Source organism: Aspergillus aculeatinus (assembly GCF_003184765.1).
Source record: "Aspergillus aculeatinus CBS 121060 unplaced genomic scaffold BO66scaffold_40, whole genome shotgun sequence".
NCBI classification, from domain to species: domain Eukaryota; kingdom Fungi; phylum Ascomycota; class Eurotiomycetes; order Eurotiales; family Aspergillaceae; genus Aspergillus; species Aspergillus aculeatinus.
Window position 1 is genome coordinate 197,692 of NW_020291509.1, and position 21,985 is coordinate 219,676.

A 21,985-nucleotide genomic window follows, 5' to 3' on the forward strand; every position below is an offset into this window, starting at 1 on the left:
CCCATTGAACTATTCAAAACTCATTCAGAATGTCCGCTCGTTCAGGCCACCAGACAGGTCCTTCCAAGGTGACTAGCGCCAACACAAGCCGTTACGGTGTCGCTCGCTCGGGACCAGGCCCCGTCAATGCAGGCCGTGCTACTACAGGACCCTCGCGCACAGGAGTCCCTGATGATGGTCGTCCTATTAAAGGTGGCCCTCACGCTGGTCCTTCTCCCGTAGTGAAGCCTGGTGGAAAGCCCAGTAAGTCACGTTCTTTGCATATAAACTAACCAGGGGCTGAATCATCTCTCACAGGTCCCTCAGTTGCAGCGAAACCCGGCGAAAGGTCGAATGTTACCAAGCCCTTGAATCCTCGTCGCTTTGTCCCAGAACCCTCTCGCGCAAAGCCTCCTGCTGCAGGACCAACCGCCGCAATAGGTCGCCCTGCTGCAGGCCCTACCACCAGAGGCCGTGATCCCACCAGTCGTCCTATCGCCGAACCTGCCTCCACACAACCTCCTACCACACAGCCTTCTGCCAAAGTCGACACCCCGGCGACGCCCTCGAGCACAAAGCCTCCCGAGCCCACCAGAGTCTCCTGCACGTATGCCAAGTGCGGCAAGCAGTTCCCCAGCAAAAGAGACATGGACATTCACAAGATCACCGAGCACGAGTACTGCGAGCGGTGCGACGAAGATTTCCCGGATGAAGAACGCTTACTTATCCACAAAATCATCAGCGTCAAGCACATCGTGTGTCCCGTCTGCGGTCTGGAATTTCGTAGCTCGGGTGGCCGGGACGTCCACATTCGTCAGGTAAGTGACCAGGAACACTTTCTTTTTGGCTGCTGAAACAGAGCGTGAACGAACCAGCTTAAGAACTGACACAATACTTGATTGACTTCAGAACCATCGAGCAGAACAGACCATCGACTGTCGCGGCTGCACCATGAGTTTCAAATCCGCTAGCGCCCTGATGCAGCACATCGAGAGCAACGGCTGTCGCAGAATCCCACGGGCTCGCCTGCTCCAGCAGCAGGAGACCCGTCTGATGATCGCCGAGATCCTGGACGGTGACCGGCCCATCCGGCCCGAGGATCTCGACAACGACGACGGTGGTGTCATGCTGAATGGGACTCCGCTGAAGTCCCCCGTCAGCCCTAGAAGAAGTCCAAGAAACAAAACCCCCGACGCGAAGTCACCCACCAGCGCCAATCCCAGCCCCAGTGCAGGAACATCGGTGATGAACTCTCCCTGCCCGCTGCACCAGCAGCAGCAACAAAGTATCCCGTCCTCCCCCTCCAACAAGACCGAGAAGAGCATGGCGACCGCGATGTCGCGACTCTCGCTGGACGACGCGGACCCCGACGCCAGCGACATTGCGCTCGTCCCGCTCCCCACAGCCACCGAGCTCGAGCACGACCAGACAATGGAGTGGAGCCTCTTCGGCAAGCCGGTCGCCTCGGCCGGGGAGATCCTTCGCGAGATCACCCCGGGCTGGGACTCGAGCAAGTTCCTGAACATGTGTCGTACGCGTTACGTGTGCCACTGCCGCGTGAGCTACAAGCGGGTGGAGGATTTCGAGACGCATGTCATCGAGGAGATGCGCGATAGGAAACCACTGGGGTGCGATCTTATCTTTCTCCATCCCCTTTCATTGACTCGTACAAGACTAACCACTTCCGCACCAACAGATGCCCCCGATGCTTCCGCAACTTCAAACGCTCGTCGGACCTGGTCGCGCACATGGAGACCGGGAGCAATCGCTGCAGCGTGGCCTCCGGGTCCGCCTACCACCAGGTTCTGGATCAGTTGACCGGCGGGGTGGTCCGCGTCGCCGGCACGCTCCAGGATGGCACTATCAATTATGAAGCCGGCAACGTGGAACCGCTGTACGAGCCGGACAACGAGACCACTCTTGCTGGTATCGATACGAGCTACACGTTCAGAAGCCCCGTCTGGTGATCAAAACGGGTGGGTTGAATCCTTATCTGCGATTATCTATTATGGATTCTCAGAACGCTTGCACTCGGGGGGAGAGTCGCGTCTTGAACTGACTTCTTATCTGCGCTGTTCCTGGTTTTCTCCTTTGGCCTTGTATTTCCTTTCCATTCTCATATGCATCTACAAAATCAATACGATGTATCTCATTTGGCCCGTCTTTCATCTGATGCTTCCAAGATTGGTTCATAATTTCATTTTTCTTCCAATATTCCGTTATCTCAGCAAAAAAAAAAAAAAAAAAAAAACATCTCGTTACTCTACGTAGTCTCCACATATCTACAGCACAGCATATCGCAGTACTCACCCCCACAAAACCAATGAACCTCCCTCCCTCCGAGCAATAACCCACTTAAGAGTAAAAACATGCGTAAAAATATCTCTCATAACCATGTAGAACGTATACAGAAAAAAGGTAGGGGTATAAACATCAACACCAACACAACACCAACACAACAGGCAACACCAGCACCTGTACACCAGCCGCAAACCCGAAGACCAGAATCGCATCGATCTCCGCCCTGCGCAAGCCCCATCAACCACAACCGTCTATCTCATCGATCATCGACCATCGCACGCATCAAGTATCATCCCATCCCCACGTCGAAGACGACCCTCATCGCACTTCCCGTCATCCCGTCATTCCCCTCCACATCCCCAAAGAAATGGTTCTAGCAACACTCCTCACAGCACTCGAAGCACAACAACCCCGCGCAACTATTTCACCCCGGTAGCCGTTAGCTTGTCACCCACCAGAAAAAAGGGGGTCGGAAGAACATACACGCCACAGCACACGCCGCCGCCGCCACCACCGCGGAGGTTCATCTGCATTTGTTCTTGGGTGGACTGCGCGTCAGATATTAGCTTGTTGTTTTATTGCGGAGCACATGGGCTGCGGGGAAAGGGGGAATTGGGTGCAGGCAAGGACAAGGACAACGCACGGGCTGCTCGGTGACGACGCGCTCGGTGGACGGGGCCTGGGGGCTCGAGGGTTGCTGCATGGTCGTGGGCATCATGGTGGCCGTGTTGGGGTTCCAGGTGGGAGCGCCGTCGGCGGGGGCGGAGTTCTTGGTGGAGGTGAAGAGGTTGAACATTTTGATCTTTGATCTTTGGTAGTAAGTTGTGTTGATTGTAGGTGTGGTGGATGCGAGTAAGGTAGATTTAGTTGTAATTTTAGTCTATGAAGATAAAGACTGAGAGAGAGGGAGGTGAGATGAGACGGGGATAAGCTGACACGGACGGGCACTGCAAGGGTATTTATGTTGGAGAGTTCTTCAAGGTTCACTCACTGGGCTGGGCAGTTGTCAATGGATGGGATCTTAGTTTACTACTAGGTAAGTTTGGTTTGGTTTCAATGGGTCAGGGGTCCGACCCATCCTGGAGCGCCCTAGGGTCCAGTGCGGTGCAGTGCACTGGTTGAGCATACAGTACGGTAACAGTATTATACCAGCACAGCCAGTCACAGCCACGAGATGCTCCACGTCAGCGGCTCAGCCCTGCCGCGCTTGCGTTTCTACAGGTGGGGCAGCAGCAGGCCCTGGGGCACTTTTACCACTACAGAATCACTTACCCAGCAATGCAATCTTCTCTCTGTCTAAACTTAGAATCGCTCAACTCTTCCGTATGAGTACATACCGGTAGTACTCAAGCGCGTACAGCCATGCATCTAACTTACCAATAGCACCAGATGATCATGCACACACACGCACACACCTCCCACTTGACCATCTCACCCTCACCCTCACCCCAGCAAAGCAGAGCAGAGCAGAGCAGAGCAGAGCAGAGCAGCACCTCCCGCCAAATCTCAAACCCGATTCGCAATTCCACCCCTCCAACCCCCCACTCCCCTCAACCGCCAAGACCGCCAACCCCCTTCTTCGGCCACTGCAGCCTGCAAGAAAACAAAAAAATCAGGCAGCCTCAATTTTTCGCCCGTACTCCGTAGGTAGGTACCGCGTACGTATTCGTTTTCCCGCCCGGGCTTTTCCGCCGGGCGATGCCAAGAACCACTAGTCTATTGAGGCAGAATCACCCCCGTCAAGCTTCCGAGGTCGATGGAAAAGCTTTTCGCTGCTCGTCTGGGTTTCTTGGGGGAGGCGTCACTGCGTCACTGCGTCAGTGAATTCCCGTGGGACGTCTTGCAACAGAAGAACGTGCTATTCTTAGCAGGATTGGTGCCGCCTATCCTGTCTGTGGCTGGGTGGTTTGGTTCCTGAAACCACCTACTATTCTGGTGGAATGATTCGAGAATTCTCCCAAAAAATAAACCCCGGATCAGCAGAGCCGAATTGAGCCCTTGCATTGTTTTGACTCTAGGTGACTGCGTGACTGGTGACTGGGTCCTCTGGAGGCAGAAACATTTCCCCCCCGGCTAATCATTGGCTGACCGGTGTTGAAACAAACCCTCACAAATTACCGTTGCGGTGACCCCGAGCTCTCTAGTCCAGAGTACTATGTAAACATGATTGAGGTGAATTTCGGGGCCTAAGTTGATGGAACCCCAAGTCACCCCGTCGAGGCAATTATCGGTAGTTCGGCTATTTCTTTTGGCTCCCAGTTTTGGGAAGGAAATGGATCGGCTCGCTCTTGAAGGTGTGGCTGTGTGCACGCCTCGGGGCGCGGGCTCGGGCTCGGGGGCCAAAGCCACACACCGCTTGCGCGGCAAACCTGCTTGATGCGTACGGGAAGTAAAGTATCCCTCATGGCGCCCAGTGTTCTAGGTTTCTGGACATTGGGTGTCATTTGGGAGGAGTGGGAAAGTAGACCATGAACCAAGTGCAAAGAATCCCTCTGCAGCAGCGTTTGGCAACGAGATGTGCTACCCATTGTCATCCCCAATGTGATAACGGGCATTAGCGCGGTTGGGGGCGGAAGCCGCGCGCCAGACTCATGTCTTTGGATGCAACACCAGTTTCTAGTCGACTGGTCTGGATTCTGTCACTCATTATCTTTCGATCAGGGGATCATCGGCATTGCCCTGTCAATCACATTTACCCGCTGCGGAGATGACACAGAATCTGTCTCAGACATCTTAGTGGTGCAACCCGGGCACGCTGCAACTACAGGCTTTGCTCTTAAATACAACGCGAGTAATTGTGTTACAATTGAAACATCAGCCAACCTCAATCCAGGTCTACCATAATTCTACAACATCTCTGCTCAAATATCAAGATCCGGAAGCCAACGTTCTTTCCACTGTTGCAACCACGTCTTGAACAGCTCGAAATCGACAGGCCCAATTGTGCCCATGACTTGACTATGGGCAATCGCGTTTGTCGTTTCGAAAGGTGCGGCATTGGCACCTTGTTGATCAAGTAGGCTCTTGAAGAACCCCAGCAATGGAATAGCCGGCAGACTTTCGAGACGTTCGTGACTTGCATCATCCGAGATCTGTTGCAAATCATTGACCCATTCTTCAAGCGGAACCATCTTGGCTTTGCACGCTCTAGCCACCAGGGGAGCAAATAACTCCCAATCTTTGGACTCCGGGTTGACAACGTGGTACACCTTGAGTCCGGTAAGATTCTGCTCCTCGTGGCGGCGTTGAACTATCTGCACAATAGCTTGAGCAGCTAGGTCCTGTATATTGAAACGTCAGCAACCGTCAAATCTTGTTCAAAGGCATGGCAAGATGTGTCGCTCGGAAGCTCAAGAACTTACAATCGGGATCCAATTAACTTTCATTGCTCCCAAAGCATCTGGGACCTTGCCGATGGTGATTGACGAGCGGATCATCGACGGAAACCAGTCCCGCGGGTTCCACATCTCTCCTCTGGGAGATGAGGGACCGCCCAGCTGACCGATGCGGTGAATGCTAATACGAAGGTTGCTGCGCTGGGCTGCGATTTCGCACAGAGACTCGGCCACGAACTTCGACTCAGCATATCCCAGTTCTTGCACCGCCGAGGCCTCATGCAGTGTTTCAGGAATTGTTGATCCATCTGATGCTTGCCATGCCCCGACTGTCGAAACAGATGACATGTAGTGCAAGTGAGCCTGACGAGGGGACTCCTCAACCAGGTTCAGGAGGCGTCGCAGCCCCTTAAGCATAGGGGTTTCAAAGGCTTTTAAAGGTTTATGGAAATCAACTGGCCAGGCGTTGTGGATATAGACATCCGCTGTGTCCCGCAGCTGACGATACCGAGCAGGTGCTAGCCCCAGCATTTCATCGCCTAGGCTGACCTGCCAGAAGTGAACCCGTGAGGTTTCTGTGATCCACCCACCTGACAAGCCCCTTTCCTGGAAGTTATTCACCTGGCGGTCAGCTGCATCGGCGCTACGGTTAAGGCAATATATCTCTGCAACCGACGGGATTTGCAACAATTGATGGAGCAGGCGACTACCGAGATCACCCGTCGAGCCCGTTAGCACTACCTTAGTACCGCCGTGGCCAAGATGCCGAGAGTGATCCCAGATAGAATGGACAAGCCGATCGTTTCGCGTCCATTGGGCATCTGAGCTCTTTTTGCTTGACTCATCACCACCAACATGTCGACTAAGTCTGTCGGTAAGACCTTGGATGGAGCCTGCTTGGTAAATCTCATTGCTTGACCAAGCCATAGCTTTCCCAGAGGGGCGCAATATCTTTGATGCATGCTGCAACATTCTCGACAATTCGGTTACCTGCAGTGAGTCGATCCCGCTACCGACTAGATCATCATTCTCGCCAACATCCTTCAACCGGAGTCGCTGGGAGAACACTCGTAAAAGCCATTGCTTGAGTGCGTCTCCACCCGAGCCCTCAGGATATGCTCCAACCTTGGCATCGTGCACGTTAGAATCTTTAGGGTCTCCAGACTCATACAAGGAGTCCAGGACGGACTTGTAATCGTTGGCAATTTCGCGACGGCGCAAGGATCCCTTTGGGGATCGAGCGAACGGTTTATCGCGAGACGTAAGAGCTATATGAGTGTCGAAAATACGTGCATAAGCCGGGAGTGCTTCATTGGCCCCATCCAAAAGTGACCCAAGCTGCTGTCGAAGCCATCCCTCGGTCCAGTCCTCGGGAAGGTTATCCCACGCGGGTTCCAGAAGCAATGCGGCTTGATGACGGTCCTGGCCAAAGATGGCCGCGCGGCTAATCAGTTGGTGTCTCTCGAGGATCTTCTCAGCTTCGATAGGATTGAACTTCTCCCCGTTGCTCATGACATTGATGTCATCGCCTCTGCCGCTGAAACGCCAAAGACCAGATTTCGTTGGATGTGGAGTGAAAAGATCGCCCGTGCGGTACTCAGATAGATCTGGATAGGAATAGAAGATTCCGTGATACTTGCATGACTCGGGCCTGGGAATCACTAATTCAAAGACCCCTTTCTCAACTTCGTCCATCCGCACCCCGAAGGCGGGAACCCATTCTAGATAACACCAATCGGCTGGATCCTCGCAGAGCAAAGCGGGCGTCCATCCCGTCTCGGTGCTCCCCAGCACAGTCTGTAGACGTGTCAGCGATGACAATTGGTTCCCAGCGGATTGTGACATGGGCGCTCCGCCAAAAGCCACGTCCTCGAATTGTGACAACGCTTTCCGGCCGCTCTCCTGTTTCCCAAGGTCCTCAATGACAGGTGCAGCTACCAATGTCCATTTGGGATGATGAGCAGACATGATCTGCGCAAATAGATCAGAGTCCAACGGACGATCGGGTGCAAGAACGAATGGTGTCTTGAAATAAATACACTCGGTGATGCAGACCAGGCCGACGAAATGAAACAAAGCACCATAGTGAAAACGTAATTTCCCGTTTGCCCGCACATGAGCCTGGGCGAGCTGTCGTCCTTCTGGCACAGGGATGGTCCGGATATTCTCAAGAGTGGCGAAGTAACCATGGGTTATGTTAATAGGCTTGGGTTTCCCCGTTGTTCCAGAGCTATGCAAGATAACCGGGGATATATCCTCGGCGGCGGCGAAATCGTGCTCGTACTTGTAGGGATAGTTGTCACTTGGCGCACCTTGGAAGACTTCCCATAGTGACGGCATACTCCATTTCTGGAACCTCTCTGAGCGATTCCTTGTGACCTTGTCCAGCATCTGTCGCAGCTGCTGCTTGTTGCTGGCGTCGACCATTACTGAGCAATCCGTGGCGTCGAGCAGATGCTGGAAGGCGGAATGAGAGTTCCGAGTGGAGAGGAGCAATGCCTTCGGAGAATGAGCTTTCTAATAATGGGAGGCAATCCTGCTTTCACGAACCGTGTTTCCTGTTTTCATGCAGGCCAATATAAATACTGCGTAACGCACGTCATTTGTACCTATATAGGCGAGGACATGGCGCTTCTGCTTGGCCCTTTCGCCCAGCTGCTGGTCAATCCAGAAAGCAACGCGATTGACAGCATGGGCTAGATCCTGGTAGGTGATGCTTCGCCAATTGTCGGCTGAGTTCATAGAGACTGGATGGATGCTGTACAGCTGATCTGGTTGAGTTTCTGCCAACTCGTCCACCACCTGGTGGAGGAGCCGGCCCGGAGAAGCTTCTGAACCCATTTTGAGGGACTTGATACGACGATATCAAAACAAGCTGATGCGAAATGCTTTGAAAAAGACATTTTCCGGGCGGATACGAGGAAGTAATATGTACTGTTGCTTCCTGCGGAAGTGTGACGGCATTGTAGCCTGCAAGTGCGCGACACATTCCTCATGGTGTGTAAGCGGCGCGCAAGGGGCAAAGTAGTTACCGTTGGGGGAGGGCACAAGATGCCACGAGTTGCTGTTTTCTCGCAGCTGCATCAACATGACACCTGCTGGCAAGGCATCAACGTCATTGAAGTCTAACTTCAGGGTCCATCCGCTGCCGAAAGGCTGTCTGACTGGATGGTAACTATACTTGCGGCAATAATAGTCCTGCCGAATCCTGAGCTACTCATTTCTGGGAAGCTCAGACTAGACCGCTCGAGAACCTCTTAAAGTTTCTTCTGGTCGTACTGTTATGAGATGCTCCAAGGGAAACCGCCAAAGGCTAGCCTAATAGCAAGGTTTCGGTCACAGTTCGGAGCCGGTATATCAGGGACTTCACGTAACGCGTACCACGAGTTGCTTACCTTATCTATCTTGTTTCCCTTTTCCATCAATTGACATGCACCAGGCTGCAGTGGCTGCGTCATACTACAAACATTTTTCTTGAACGAGTATGAGAGAGAAGAGGAGGGTGCAGATCCCCTGGTGCAAGAGATCATGCGGTCGATGTAGTAAATTCTGAGAAGAGGAAGGATGATCGCATTCCAATCAAGAGTTTCTGCAAGTTCTGTCCGCGCTTGCCCGATATGGTATACAATTACCAGGAACGGCCAGGAGTGGCAACGCACCCTCAAGGCGCGAGATCTGATCTAGAAGACCGATGCTTGTCGAATGGCAAACGGAATAGTCCCGTTTCAGGGGCCTAGCCGTCGAAATCCCAAAAACCGCGCACTTGCACTGCAAACAAGAAAAAGAAAAAGAAAAAGAAAAAGTCAAAAGAAGAATCCATATTGTCGTCCGACTATAATCACCAGCAACGCCCACATAATGCATCATCGCAAGAAATGAAATGCTAGCAGGAAACCGATATTTCCTTGGTTGACTTTGTGTCACCAATGGGAGGACCCAACCACCATCGAAGGAATAATTTCAGGCTCTCCGTATCCTCGGTCCTCATGTCGTACACTCCGGTCGAGCTGACCACAAGATTTTCGCCATTGAGATAGGCCTCCAGGATGCGAACTTGCTGGGTATGCATAAGGGAATATACCATCACCTACAATGTGTGGGCTGACTTAGCACAATACCGTTCAACCACCTTCAAAGCATAGGGCGCCATGCGAGAACATCACAGGCGGTTTCGGAAGGGAGAAAAGAGGACAGGAACCTTACAGGAGCTATTGTATGAGGCAAGGTGGACTTGAAGCTCAGCCGGTTGATCATCGAGTCGATAATGGTGATGAGTTCACCCCGAAGGAGCCGCTCATCGCCCGCAACCTCGCTTCTCAGGACACATTTGAAGTGAGGCGGCGATGATCTGCTTTCTTCGTCGGAACACGCGATATAGGTGAGAGACGCCTGCCACGAGTGGCCGTCGACACTGGGAAGTTCGTATAGGCCCTTCAGACGGGGATCTGACCTTCTAGAACAAGGGAAAGGGGTTAGCTTGGAACAGCGGGCGCGAGTGCCCAGAACAAAAGGGTGACAGGGCTCACTCTTTGTGTACAAAATTCGGAAGCTTGTTTTCGTCCGCTGGCCATGCGCCGCCAAGGTAGCTATCCAAGTAGTAATGGAGTCCCATCGTGTTCAGTCGATCATCCGACTCCGGGTTGTAGGTTGGATACTCTGAGTCCTCCTCATCGAGCGGAAACCAGCATTCTTCCTCTGTGCATGCCCCGAAAAAGGAGGGGGCTTCGGCCTGGGATTCCAGTGACATTGGGCGATGTTGGATGCCCGCATTTTAGGCATCGTGTTGGTCGATATGGTCGGTCTGTATGTAGCTGGCAGATTTTATTCTTGATTGTATCGAGTTTATAACGGCAGTCTTTGCGGAGTCTCAAACTTGTTTCTTGATCATGATCCTGGGTGGCCATATCTCAATTTTATTAGTTAGGAGGAAGAATGAACGCAAGGGAAGATTCAAGTTGGGGGTTAGCTGGACCAAAGGGACAGCCTGAGGTGGGAGCCTGGAATTAAGGCATAACCAGCGCCAAGGCGGCAGGACTCAGGCATGGAAGAAGTATTAAGACCATGCAAATCGACTCAGGGAGTCACATTGACTTGTGAGTTTATTTGAGTGAGAGTATCGATTTCAGAATTAGTTTATTTCTTTGTGGTTTTCAATTTTTATTTTTGTCTCTTTTTTTTTTTTTTTTACTTTCTAATTCTCTGATCTTCTTGCTAAGCCCCAACATAACCAAGATATCTGACCTTCAGAACGGCAGTTAATCAAGAGCAAAAGAACCTGAGAAGAGCATAGCACCCAAAGACCGCGAATCACGCCCAAAGCAATACCGACTCCAAGCCTCCTCAAGACTGAGAGCAACTAGAAGCCACCCTCACCCTCACAACCGGGAACACTATAGACCCCCTTCAACCAAAGCACCGTATCGACCGGCCACCAGACCGAGGTCACAACAAACGCAAGGAAACAGGCCATGTCCAGGTCCTTGAGGTTGAGGGGGGGATCGAACTCGACGAAAGAAGCCAAGAAAATCCTGACCAGCACCAAAATCACCCAGCTCGATTTGAAGACGGCCAGGGCCCAGTGATGGGCATACCACTGGTCGACGCCGCCGATCAAGCCCAGAAACCCGGCGAGGTAGCCGGCGATCTCCTGCTTCTTGTAGCACTGGTCGTGGGGCTCCAGGCTCTCATCCTGATCCCGCTGGATGCTGAGACCGATGGCGCAGGCGAAGAGCGCTACTAAGGCGAGTCCCCACACGATGAAGCAGAACGGGAACCAGAACTCCGAGCTGCATAGCCAGGACACGCAGCCCCGACACCCGCTGCTGATTCGGAACCGGCAGCGGCGGCGGTCCTGCTTGGTGCTGGCATTGCCATCGCTGGCGGTGGGGGGCTGCTCCTCGATGTCTTCCTCGGCGATGGGCTCAACTGCGAGCGGAGTGACCACGGGTTGAGTAGCCGTGTGGCTGTAGCGAGGTGGGCTGACGGAGCGGTAGGAGGGCGGACGGGACCGTGCAGCTGCGGGAAGCTCAGGAACTGGGCAAGTCTCGTCGGGCACGTCGGTGGTTGAATGTCCTTGAGGGTCTTCCGAAGCTTCAGTCGGCTGTTCGTGGCAGTCATGCTCGTGGCAGTCATCTGGAGCTTCGGCGGTGATCGGAGCATCGGCACCCTTTTCCTGAGGTTGACAAAACATCCTGTACTGCAAATACGTCACGAGGTTACGGATTCTGGATAATAGAGTGTCAGTGTCAGATCTCGTGAAGGCTGCACAGGAATGGTGTGGGTAGTAGAAGCCGATCTTCTCGGATGGTAGTAGCAGTAGAGGTTTCTTATATAGTCTCACGAGGGGTCGATTCTTATTCAAAGAGTTGTTTAGCTTAGATGGGCTGTCAGGCAGATTTCGACTGATACGGCTAAGATCCCATGGTGAGTAGGTGAGGGGTCGTCTTGCTGGCAAAGCGTTGTTTGTGGCTTTGTTTGAGGCAGTGGCAATGAAGTTTGTGATAAGCCCCGTTTGTATGTTGCACAGTGCCCGATAATGAAAGTCCTCAACAGGCAACACCTGCCCTTTGGCACCAGGTAAACACGAAGGTAACGTACAATGAATTCAGAGAAACTTGTCTCTAGGAAGAGCTTTCATGACGCAAAGCAGTTGTCTACTGTGAGTGCTATCGAGAAGACTTGAATTTCATTTGTCCATCTGTGCTTTGCTTCATTGACTTGATCAATTTACCTCCATCTCTTCCAATTGACTAACCTCATTCATTTCCAAGCATCAAAGGATTGTCTCAACTCACTTGTTCATGAGCAAAGAAAAAAAAGAACCATACAACAATGAAAGCTACAATCAAACCATGGCAACAAATTCCCCAGATCGTCCAAGCCCCACGGCCTGTGTGCCTCTGAAATTTCTCAAATCCCGATAGGACCCATGCAACCTGGGGTACTATACACGTCCGTTCCCCAAAGCATCGCATCAATCGGCCACCAAAAAATAGTGACGATCATCATCAGAAACGAAATTTTGGACAGCCAAAACAAGCCTGGGGGAGTACCCGCGGAATGAGGATCATATTTGCCGCCATAGCAGTAGATGAGAAAACGCCCAGCCTCCAAAAATGCCCACATCGACTTGAGGACGGCAAGCAGCCAATGACGAGCATACCAATGGTCGGCTCCCAGCAGGCCCAGGATGCAAGCCAAGCCGAGCGCCGTGTCGTGCTGGTTTGAGCACCGGTCATCCAGCAAGCTGTCTTCGTTGTTGATGTTATGATCGCGCTTGTCTTGATAGTAGGAGGCGAGGTTGAAGAAGACCATGAACAAGCAAAGAATCGTGAGGGTGTAGATAGTGCACCTGGAAGCCCACTTCTCATCTACATCATTTCGGACACGGAGAGGACGAGGATAGATTCTGAATTCGTAGACTAGAATGCCAGGGGGTCGTTGTTCTTCGACGTCCATGGGAGCGGCTGACATTTTGGTGGGAAGGCTACATGGAGGCGAAGTATTGGTGAGTTCATGCTCATAGGCAGGTGGTGGAGTCGGCTCCCTCGGGTTTTCGAGAGACTGGGGAGAATCAGTCGGAGCCTCACGAGGGACTGGCAAAGTTTCCTCGGAGACCTCAGAAGCTCCAACGGAGGGCTGCGAAGACCCAGTCCGAGTCCGGCAGATCACCGAGGAAGCCACTGGGGATTGGAGAGAGTCAGATTGAGTTGTAAACGAAGAGCTCATGATGCACTGCAAACACTTCAAACACTCGTATGAGGATTTGATCTAGGCGCCCTCAGGTAGTCGCTCAGGCTGCGTCAAACTCAGAATTTCAAAGCCAATGGATGCAATACTAGTGCTGATAAAAATGGCAAGCCTTGCTGAGAGTGGGCGGGGCTTTTATGTTGAGAGGATCGACGTGTCTTCGAGGTGAAAAATTCTTCGTATCTGGCGGGAGAATCGGGTGGAAGCATCTGTCAACCAATGCATCCCAGTAAGAGGGCCCTTGTTCATCTTGTAAACCACCAAAGTAATCCTGGACTGGATTGTTACATTGCTGGTCAGCATTGCACTTCGCTGTTCTCCTCGTTTGGTGCGGCGGATAATGGATTTGACAGGTTTCATCTGTTGTCTGAAAAATGACTACGAAGGCATGGCATAGCCTCGTAACTAGCAGTAAACAGGCAAGTGATTTTGCCTGTGACGTGACCTGTACACGTCGAAGAACCAATGACTTTTGAAAAATCGCGCATCTTTGAAGACGAAGGACTGATCCACTAAGATGTGTATTCGGCATTGGGTGAGAGATCGATGGGACCTACCGTACCACACTCATACAGACTTGGAACTTCGATAAACCATCTTGAATCATGCAAAGTGAATGATCACTATAGTATGATCCATTGACCGATGTGCAGGAAGGAAGTCGGGGACTCTGATTCTCTGCGCGGTAGAGCGAGAACGTGCCTCGGCGTCGTCACGATGATGAGCAGGCGTTGATCTGCGAGCATCTGTCCAAATCGACAGGTGCTTCACTCGGGCACAGCAGGCGATTGTCAAGCAAACGCATTGGTGAAACCATCCGATGGAGGGATTTGAGAATCTGGATGTACATTGTCTCAGTTCTCCTCATTTGGCGCCATATTTACGAGGCAATGTTTCGGCAAGCGGCATCGATGAGTCAACAGATCTGACTGCAAGACCAGTTACGAGAGAACCAGGGAGAGGAAGTAGTCAGTTGGGCAGGATCAAGTGCCTCCATGTGCAAGCAACATACCACACTATTGGCAGCGATCAGACAGGTCTGTGATCCTTGTCGTTGGCAATTGATGGCAGTGCACCTTTCAGCTGTGCAAGAATAGGCCCGTAGCTGCTCTGGGCCTGTAGAGATCCAGCCATTCGTTGCTTCTGTAAATCTTCAAGGAGTCATGTCGAAGGACATCGGATAGGCGATGGATAGAAGCTCTACTCCAAGAGAGTGTTGTGTTATCGAAACTGCTTAAGGTCCACGGTAGACGGACAACCTACCGCTTTAGTGTCCGCTTAGGGCCTTAGGCTAAGCACTCAAACTGCAGCAGCAGTACGTAACTTACCGCACCCCACTAATCTCCCGCCCGCTAAACATAGCGTTATCGCAAGTGGGGCCTCCACATTCCATAAGTTCTTCTCTCCTCACCATCATCTTTCCTCCCTCCCTCCCACACCTCGTCCTCCCTCTACACCGACAAACCCACAGAGCACGACCAAAATGCCTCCCCAAACCCAAACCCCGACAATTCCAGTCCAGATCCTCGACGGCGGCCTGGGCACCACCCTCCAAGACCACCACGCGACAACCTTCAACTCAACCACCACCCCGCTCTGGTCCTCGCACCTCCTGATCTCCTCCCCGCCGACCCTGCTCGCCTGCCAGCGCGCCTTCATCGAAGCCGGCAGCGACGTCCTCCTGACGGCGACCTATCAAGTCTCCATCGAAGGGTTCGCGCGCACCAAGACCGCCTCCCACCCGGACGGGATCCCGCGCGATGCGATCGCGCCGTACATCCGCACCGCGCTGACCGTGGCAGCCGACGCCGTTAGAGGATTAAACGCCAAGATCGCGCTGAGCCTGGGCCCGTACGGGGCGTGTATGATCCCTGGACAGGAGTATAGCGGGGCGTATGATGCCGAGCATGATGACGAGGAGAGTTTGTTTCGGTGGCATCTGGAGAGGTTGCGGTTGATTGTGGAGGCGGTGCAGCGCGACGACGGCAAAAGGTTGGGTGACAAGGTGCAGTATGTGGCGTTTGAGACGGTGCCGCGCTTGGATGAGGTGCGCGCGGTGCGGCGGGCGGCGAGGGCGGCCGGGTTGGAGGCGATGGGGATCCCGTTCTGGGTGGTGTGCGTTTTCCCCGTCGAGGGCCAGGATGCCTTGCCGGATGGGAGTGCGGTGGAGGCGGTCGTGGAGGCGGCGTTGAGTGGGCCCGAGCCGAAGCCTTGGGGCATTGGGATGAACTGCACCAAGGTGCATCGGCTGGGCCGGTTGGTGAAGTTGTTCGGGGAGGGGGTGGAGAAGGTGCTTGGGAAGGAGGGGGCGCGGGCGAAGCCTGCCTTGGTGTTGTATCCCGATGGCACGCAGGGGGAGGTCTACAACACCACTACCCAGGTGTGGGAGAAGAAGGCCGAAGGACCTGGTGCCGCGGATTTGGTATGTCTCTCACACACTCACACTTGACTTCTATGTTGCGCATGTGCACTAACGATGAATAGCGTCCGTGGGAAGTTCAACTTGCAGAGGTTGTCAATGACGCTCGTGCTGGCGGCCACTTCAGCTCGATCCTCGCGGGTGGGTGCTGCAAAGCGTCGCATCATGACATCGCCAAGCTCCGACAACAGTTTCAATGATTATCAACCACAACACATGTACAAATAACTCAAAAGTCACTACGCGAAAATGATACCAATTATAGTGGAGTGATACTGTGTATACTAGGATAGAGCCAAAAAAAAAAGGGTTGATAAAAAGTCTAGTGGGTATCACCGTCTAGGTATATACAAGTCTATATACAGCAGCATGTGTATGTACTTAGAAGATCCAGTCAACAAAGCGCTTGAGGGGAGTCCGGGGTCCATGGTCTTTAACAATGATCTCGCCCTCCACAAGGCGGCCAGACCAGAGATCCAGAGTAGATGCGCGGACAAACTAAAGCAACCTATTAGCGTCTACTCGCGAAACAAGAGGGATGAAGTGGGACTAACCTTGCTTTTCTTGAAGATCTTCCAGAGAATGATTGGCACAATGAAGATCGGAATGCCAACATACGAGGCGAAAAAGTCCGAGGTAGACCAGTTCCCCTTGAGGAAGACAGGGAATCCGGCCACAAGAGTGATAATGGTGGATCCAATGAATCCCACCCACGCGGTGTAGGGCTGGAATGGGCCCTGCCAAGGGAGGGTATCGCGACTATGGCCTTGGACCTTCATCGCCCGATGGAAGCGAATATAACAAAAGCTGAGAGTCGCCCAAGCAATTAAGCCGGCGATTGTGCTAAGGTTGAGGAGCCAGGTAAAGGCTTGAGAAGGACCACCACTTCCGAGACCTAAGCAGAATTTTGGTTAGATGAATATTTTGATAGTGAAGTGGTAAGGTATGCTTACTCAGATAGGCCAGAGGGCCGAAGAGCCAGGAGACGACCACTGCAACATACGGAACACCTTTCTTTGTGACCTTGCCGAAAAACTGGGGGAGTTGGTGATCGGTGGTCATGGCTACGATCATGCGTGAGCCGACCCAGCAGTAGGAATTACCGGCAGACCAGGCAGAGATCAAAACACAGGCATTCACAACCGAGGGGAGACCACTGATGCCGGCCTGCTTGATGGCGATGACCCATGGAGAGCTGTTGGCATTGCCAGAGCCAGAGGTGAGGCCAGAGGTGCGGGGATCGACAATCATTCCAATGAGCAGGGCTCCGAGGATGTAGAAGAAGGCAATGCGGTAGGTAACGCGACGGGCAGCCTTGGGGATGGCGCGGTGCGGGTCCATAGCTTCGGCGGCGGCAATGACGACAGTCTCGACTCCAACGAAACTGAAGGAGGCGTTGACGAAGGCTGACAAGAATCCCAGAAAGTGCCCAGTTGGTCCTGTAATGCCATTGTAGTTGGTCCAGGGACCAGGGTTGTGCCAGTAGCGGAAGCCAATGGTCTCGTGGTTCGGGCCGCCGCCTGCGGTGATCACGATGGCCACGATCACCAAGCCCAGAAAACACAAGACCTTGATGGCACCTGTCACGACTTCACTCTCGCCATAGAAACGGACACTCATCAGATTGATAATCAAGATCAGTGCCAACCCGACTGTTATCACCACGGCCGGTGTTATGTCTGACCAGTAGCTCACCACCACCGCGGCCGCGGAGACCTCCGAAGCAATGGCAATGGTGTAACAATATCCGTAAGTGATGGCGAGAGAGAAACCGACGGCGGGATCGATGAACCGAGTAGCCCAGTGGGGGAAGGAACCTGCAGTGGGAAAGACGGTCGCCAGCTCGGCGATGCTTTGCATGACACACCACAGCACAAACCCCACGACAATGTATGCCAACAACAAACCGGCCGGCCCTGATTTCGCATAGGCAGAGCCGGCTCCAACGAAGAGACCAGTTCCAATACCACCGCAGAATCCAATCATGCTGATGTGGTAGTTTTTGAGTCGACGCTGAGTGGCACCACGGCCACCCACGTTAAGCTCCATCTCCCCTTTTACCGGGGGACCATCCTCTTCGCCATAATAGTTGGGCACCTTCGGATCACCGCTTCCATGATGCTCAATCTTATTCTCCGCAGCGGAGACTGAAGAGTCGTACATCGTTTGCGCCGAAGGTGGTGCAGGTGCTCACAGGCAGAGGAAGTCCGGGGGAAAAGCTGAAATGTGGGATGAGGGGGGGGGGGAATTGTCTTGGAGAGAAGGAACACCGGGGGACAATTATATCAATCGAAGGCAGGCAGGCGACCAACCGATTGAACCGCGCAGCTTGCCACCGATCGGCCTCGCGCGGAGAACCACTTTTTTTTTTCTACCCACCGTCGCCGCAGTGTGCAATCGCCATCACGACATCGGGTACCGGATTGGCACCATTCCCTTTTGACGCTAAGCGTGCCATCCTCCCCACCGCACGCGTGCCGCTCTATGGTGAATTTCCGAAGACGGCCTCCACTTGGCCCGTAAGATGGGGACTGCGATTGAACATGCGAATTAGTCATTCGTGTTGATACAAGCTTTAAATGACAGGGGTAGAAGAACCAAGAACTTCTTCTGCGTTCGGGCCTTTTCCAGGATTGGAGGAGCCATGACATGAGGAGAACCGGTGTGGCGAAGAGAGATTACAGTTTTTCGAGAAAGAAGCGTGAAAGTTCCCAGTTCCGGATCTGCCCTTGGGAGCAGTGTGCGAGGCACGTGTTTTGGATGGCCACTAGTCCTGGTAGAGCTTAGTGTGGTCTGCAACGGTTCCTGCAGCCGCTCACTGCAATTCCGCACTATCAGCTTACGCTTAAAATTCTAGCGTCGTTCGGGCCAGAGCCAAGACGGAATTGCTGCTCATCGCTTCTGGAGTCATTGTGCAGCACAGCAACGCAGGAGTGCTTTCTTTTAAGGATCATCCACTTGGATTTCACTGTACTGAGAATTGCTACGTTTACTTCAGTCTCCTTCCATCATCATCAGCTCCAGTCTGAACCCGCCGCCTCCGATTCGGAGAAACCTACTCCGCTTCTCGCATAGCTCTTACGTAAAACTCACACAAGCTCGGGGACCCAAGCGTAATTAGCTCCCTTTCGATACGCTGTTCGTGAATGTAATCAATCAATGAAGCTGGGCAAAACGATAAGAGATGGCCGCGGTTCTGTGCTGAAAGGCAATTTCGGCCGAGCAAAACGGCTGCCTGAAGAAACAGGATGAGTGGTCTAGATTGCTGGGCGCATCGAAGATTGCTCTTCTTCCAATTGATGTCACTCGTTGCCACTGTCAGGTGCGGATGGACCCCAGGGTGGCTCTCATGAGCACATTCCCATGTCAGATCGCGTCATAAGAAGAGAGTGATCTTTTGTATAGTGCTTGAAAGGTGTAAGAAGTGTGGTGTGGTGCCAATGCCAAACGGTAGCCTCTCGAGTTCTCAACCATTGACGACCATACTCATTCGTCTAAATGCTCAAGTGGCGATGCATAATAGCCTTCGCCAGTGGTAAAACATTGCAAGGCGGGAGTGCTGGCTTAGTTTGCGCTGGGTCGAAAACGGTCGTTCCTTTAGAGACAGAGAGCAATTGAAATGCGCAGGCTAGTTAGTAGGTCGCCAGAATTACTAGTCGATCTCGGACCCGGCGAGCCCGGTCGAGAGACTAAGTAGAGCTGATCTCTCGTTGATCTGCATTGACAGATATCAGTTGGATGCTGACCTTTATGTGTGCCTACTTCCTATCCAATGCCATAAGCCATGAAGCGCAATCGTCATCGCTGCAAACCATCGACTATACTGCAATGAAATGTCTATGCAGTTATTCATTTGCAATATATCACACAACCACCACAATCCCAGCGCAGCAGCGTACAAGCTCGAAAAGCGACATCGACCGAAATGCACATTCTCAGAACCCCAGCCTTCACCCCCAGCAAAATAATATACAACACACCAAAACCAAAGCCTTAGCCTTTTATGATCCCCAACGCCAAGCATACAGTACATAAAAATACACATCACCACTCCCAGAATCCAAAAAAGTAGAGATATCATCACAATCCATCATCACCAACATCCTCCCTTATGTCCCATCCAAAACCCCCTCATTTCTTTCCCCCCTCCCCCTGCCCCTCACCATCCCCCTTCCCCCAAGTCCAAACATCCCAAATATGCTCGCGGATCAAATCCCCATACCCCTTCCCCTCATCGAGGGCCTTCTGCTCCTCGCGCAGGCGCCGCTCCTTCCACCCCTCGGTCTCGCCACCCATCCACACGCGCTGCAGGACGGGCTTGTCGAACTCCTCGCGGGCCTTCAGCTTGGCCAGCTCCTCCCCCTTGGCCTCCTCGATCTGCCGCTCGCGGTCCGCCTTCAGCCGGGCCTGGATCTCCAGCGCCCGCTCGCTGGGGAGCCCGTTCCCCAGCGAAGCCAGGGGGTGGCTCCGGCCGGCGGAGATCTTGTCCTCGAGGCGGTCGACGATGCTGCGGCCGGTGCGCTCGCGCGTCAGGTGGTTGGCCGAGATCGAGAAGGCGCTGAGCTGGAGGACGGTCAGGTTGTCGAGCTTGCGCGGCGGGAGGGCGATGAGGATTGGGGAGGCAACCAGGAAGGTCCAGGCGGCGTAGGTCTTGAAGCGTTGGTAGTCGGCTTCCCGTTGGCTTTGGAGCGTGGCTTGTTGCTGCTGCTGCTGCTGCTGCTGTTGTTGTTGCTGATCTGGGGTAGTCGGGGGTTGTGGGGTGGTCATTTTTCTTTTCTCCCGGGGTGGGCGTCGGCTGGGTGAGACGCTTGTTCAGTGAATTCAAGTGTCAAGAAGTAGACAGACAGACAGACAGAGTCTTGATGTTGGTTGCTATTGAGTGTGGATTCGCTTGTTTTCGTGACGAGATTCTTATCGGATCGGATGCAGGATATTGTCTCGAAGATGGAAATTTACGGTGGACGGTTGGGCCAGATGCGCAGACATCGGTCATGTGACGTCCAGACATGCATCATGCATCGCTTTCTGGACAGTCGCTAGGCCTAGACATAGGCTGTATAACCGGACCAGATATCGACTGCCGTTGATGCTCATGTAACAGTAGGGAACCTTCATCTCCAAGTAGAGCCTCGCCGATGTCCCATTGCAATACAAAAATGTGAGGTGACCGCATAACAATACGAGGCGCGCGTCAATAGCCGCTTTTTGAACCATCACAATATCTCAACAACAACAAACTCCCTTTCATCCCCTAGTCTAGGGACATCCTGTTCATACTAGATACTTCGCGTGGCCTATCCGAATTGGAAGATTTGAGGAGGTATGTGAAGTGAGGCCTTTATCCATGGTATGTGGGAACATTTTACTGATTATAATCTACATATAGGTTGCTATGTACAGGCATTGAGAGGAATGGCCTATCTCCCCTTTCCGCTCGAATATAACAACACTTCTTAATCAGCTTTTCTTCTAGCATTGATTCTCGTCATTGATTACCTAAGAAGCTTTGCATGTTCTTTCATACTCACACAACAATCGGAGCTTAGATGGATATTGGGTGCAATTTCCGGCATCAAGAAAGAGATGGTAGGCATGGGAAGTCGAACTTTTAGATGCTGACAGTGTCAGAACTTATGTACAATACCATAGTAGAGTAGTTTATTGCTGTGTATAGTAACTTATACTGAGGTGTACTATACTACCCATCATGGAGACGATATGCTAATTCTAATTTACAAAAGAGCAGACACGGCCCGCCGATGGTCTACATACAGAACCTCACTCCGCGAGGGGAAACAGAGCTCCTGTATCGATGTCGTCGGAAATTGTAACATGCTCGTAGTTGGCGGCCACATTGTCTGGCCTTTTGGCTTGTGCTGCCTGTATAGTTTGTGGAGTGCGACCAGTTTTCGTATTGACAGAGCAGCGGTGGTCGTCTTGTGAAGAGGTAGCAAACCTCTTTGTGTTCCTTGTCTTCATAATTCTGAGCATGTTTCAGGACACAGATAGAACTTTTGCGTGTTCTATGAGGATCATGCCTCAGGTTAGAATTGTTCAGAGGGCGGAACAGCCGTGTTGTCTGGCCTTTTGGCTTGTGCTTCCTGTATAGTTTGTGGAGTGTGACCAGTTTTCTCATTGACAGAGCAGCGGCGGTCGGCTTGTGAAGAGGTAGCAAGCCGCTTCGCAAGTCTCTTCATGTCCG

General features: G+C 52.7%; 9 protein-coding genes across 9 annotated transcripts; 2 read left to right on the forward strand and 7 right to left on the reverse strand.

Moving 5' to 3' along the window:
• Nucleotides 1–569: 569 nt before the first annotated feature.
• BO66DRAFT_328518 (putative C2H2 finger domain protein) lies at nt 570–1,946 on the forward strand (the record flags this gene model as incomplete). The annotated part of the gene is made up of 4 exons (XM_025643991.1): nt 570–797; nt 889–1,316; nt 1,422–1,607; nt 1,676–1,946. Coding segments are annotated over 4 exons (1,113 nt in total), but the record flags the coding sequence as incomplete, so codon positions are not given.
• A 657-nt stretch (nt 1,947–2,603) lies between these two features.
• Nucleotides 2,604–3,006, reverse strand: BO66DRAFT_393655 (uncharacterized protein). Its single transcript, XM_025647809.1, has 3 exons — nt 2,924–3,006; nt 2,764–2,828; nt 2,604–2,699 (listed from the first exon to the last, which is right to left on the reverse strand). The coding sequence occupies exons 1-3, from the start codon at nt 2,996–2,998 to the stop codon at nt 2,654–2,656; spliced, it is 186 nt and encodes a 61-aa protein (XP_025501510.1). The 5' UTR covers nt 2,999–3,006; the 3' UTR covers nt 2,604–2,653.
• A 2,135-nt stretch (nt 3,007–5,141) lies between these two features.
• On the reverse strand, nt 5,142–8,456 carry BO66DRAFT_440886 (NRPS-like enzyme; the record flags this gene model as incomplete). Its single annotated transcript, XM_025651291.1, has 3 exons — nt 5,142–5,561; nt 5,643–8,114; nt 8,214–8,456. The coding sequence occupies 3 exons, from the start codon at nt 8,454–8,456 to the stop codon at nt 5,142–5,144; spliced, it is 3,135 nt and encodes a 1,044-aa protein (XP_025501511.1).
• A 739-nt stretch (nt 8,457–9,195) lies between these two features.
• Nucleotides 9,196–10,532, reverse strand: BO66DRAFT_354424 (uncharacterized protein). Its single transcript, XM_025644825.1, has 3 exons — nt 10,142–10,532; nt 9,819–10,068; nt 9,196–9,702 (listed from the first exon to the last, which is right to left on the reverse strand). Exons 1-3 carry the CDS (start codon nt 10,360–10,362, stop codon nt 9,499–9,501), a joined length of 675 nt encoding a protein of 224 aa, XP_025501512.1. The 5' UTR covers nt 10,363–10,532; the 3' UTR covers nt 9,196–9,498.
• Nucleotides 10,533–10,971: 439 nt separating this feature from the next.
• Nucleotides 10,972–13,088, reverse strand: BO66DRAFT_440888 (uncharacterized protein; the record flags this gene model as incomplete). The annotated part of the gene is made up of 2 exons (XM_025651292.1): nt 10,972–11,839; nt 12,739–13,088. 2 exons carry the CDS (start codon nt 13,086–13,088, stop codon nt 10,972–10,974), a joined length of 1,218 nt encoding a protein of 405 aa, XP_025501513.1.
• A 1,710-nt stretch (nt 13,089–14,798) lies between these two features.
• Nucleotides 14,799–16,078, forward strand: BO66DRAFT_473272 (homocysteine S-methyltransferase family protein). Its single transcript, XM_025653031.1, has 2 exons — nt 14,799–15,786; nt 15,849–16,078. Exons 1-2 carry the CDS (start codon nt 14,848–14,850, stop codon nt 15,981–15,983), a joined length of 1,074 nt encoding a protein of 357 aa, XP_025501514.1. The 5' UTR covers nt 14,799–14,847; the 3' UTR covers nt 15,984–16,078.
• Nucleotides 16,079–16,164: 86 nt separating this feature from the next.
• Nucleotides 16,165–17,946, reverse strand: BO66DRAFT_328702 (putative amino acid permease; the record flags this gene model as incomplete). Its single annotated transcript, XM_025643997.1, has 3 exons — nt 16,165–16,281; nt 16,338–16,678; nt 16,737–17,946. The coding sequence occupies 3 exons, from the start codon at nt 17,944–17,946 to the stop codon at nt 16,165–16,167; spliced, it is 1,668 nt and encodes a 555-aa protein (XP_025501515.1).
• A 1,541-nt stretch (nt 17,947–19,487) lies between these two features.
• On the reverse strand, nt 19,488–19,940 carry BO66DRAFT_151101 (uncharacterized protein). Its single transcript, XM_025642145.1, has one exon. The coding sequence runs from the start codon at nt 19,862–19,864 to the stop codon at nt 19,532–19,534; it is 333 nt and encodes a 110-aa protein (XP_025501516.1). The 5' UTR covers nt 19,865–19,940; the 3' UTR covers nt 19,488–19,531.
• On the reverse strand, nt 19,930–20,696 carry BO66DRAFT_354432 (uncharacterized protein; the record flags this gene model as incomplete). The annotated part of the gene is made up of 1 exon (XM_025644826.1): nt 19,930–20,696. A coding segment is annotated over exon 1 (621 nt), but the record flags the coding sequence as incomplete, so codon positions are not given.
• Nucleotides 20,697–21,985: the final 1,289 nt, after the last annotated feature.

Coding starts and splice junctions, on each gene's coding strand:
- BO66DRAFT_354424 (XM_025644825.1), bottom strand. CDS start 10,362: ATGTCACTGGAATCCCAGGCCGAAGCCCCCTCCTTTTTCGGGGCATGC. Junction 10,069..10,141: donor CCGAATTTTGTACACAAAGA/GTGAGCCCTGTC, acceptor CCCTTGTTCTAG/AAGGTCAGATCCCCGTCTGA. Junction 9,703..9,818: donor TGCCTCATACAATAGCTCCT/GTAAGGTTCCTG, acceptor CACACATTGTAG/GTGATGGTATATTCCCTTAT.
- BO66DRAFT_393655 (XM_025647809.1), bottom strand. CDS start 2,998: ATGATGCCCACGACCATGCAGCAACCCTCGAGCCCCCAGGCCCCGTCC. Junction 2,829..2,923: donor GCGTCGTCACCGAGCAGCCC/GTGCGTTGTCCT, acceptor TCTGACGCGCAG/TCCACCCAAGAACAAATGCA. Junction 2,700..2,763: donor GGCGGCGTGTGCTGTGGCGT/GTATGTTCTTCC, acceptor GGGGTGAAATAG/TTGCGCGGGGTTGTTGTGCT.
- BO66DRAFT_473272 (XM_025653031.1), top strand. CDS start 14,848: ATGCCTCCCCAAACCCAAACCCCGACAATTCCAGTCCAGATCCTCGAC. Junction 15,787..15,848: donor GACCTGGTGCCGCGGATTTG/GTATGTCTCTCA, acceptor AACGATGAATAG/CGTCCGTGGGAAGTTCAACT.
- BO66DRAFT_151101 (XM_025642145.1), bottom strand. CDS start 19,864: ATGATATCTCTACTTTTTTGGATTCTGGGAGTGGTGATGTGTATTTTT.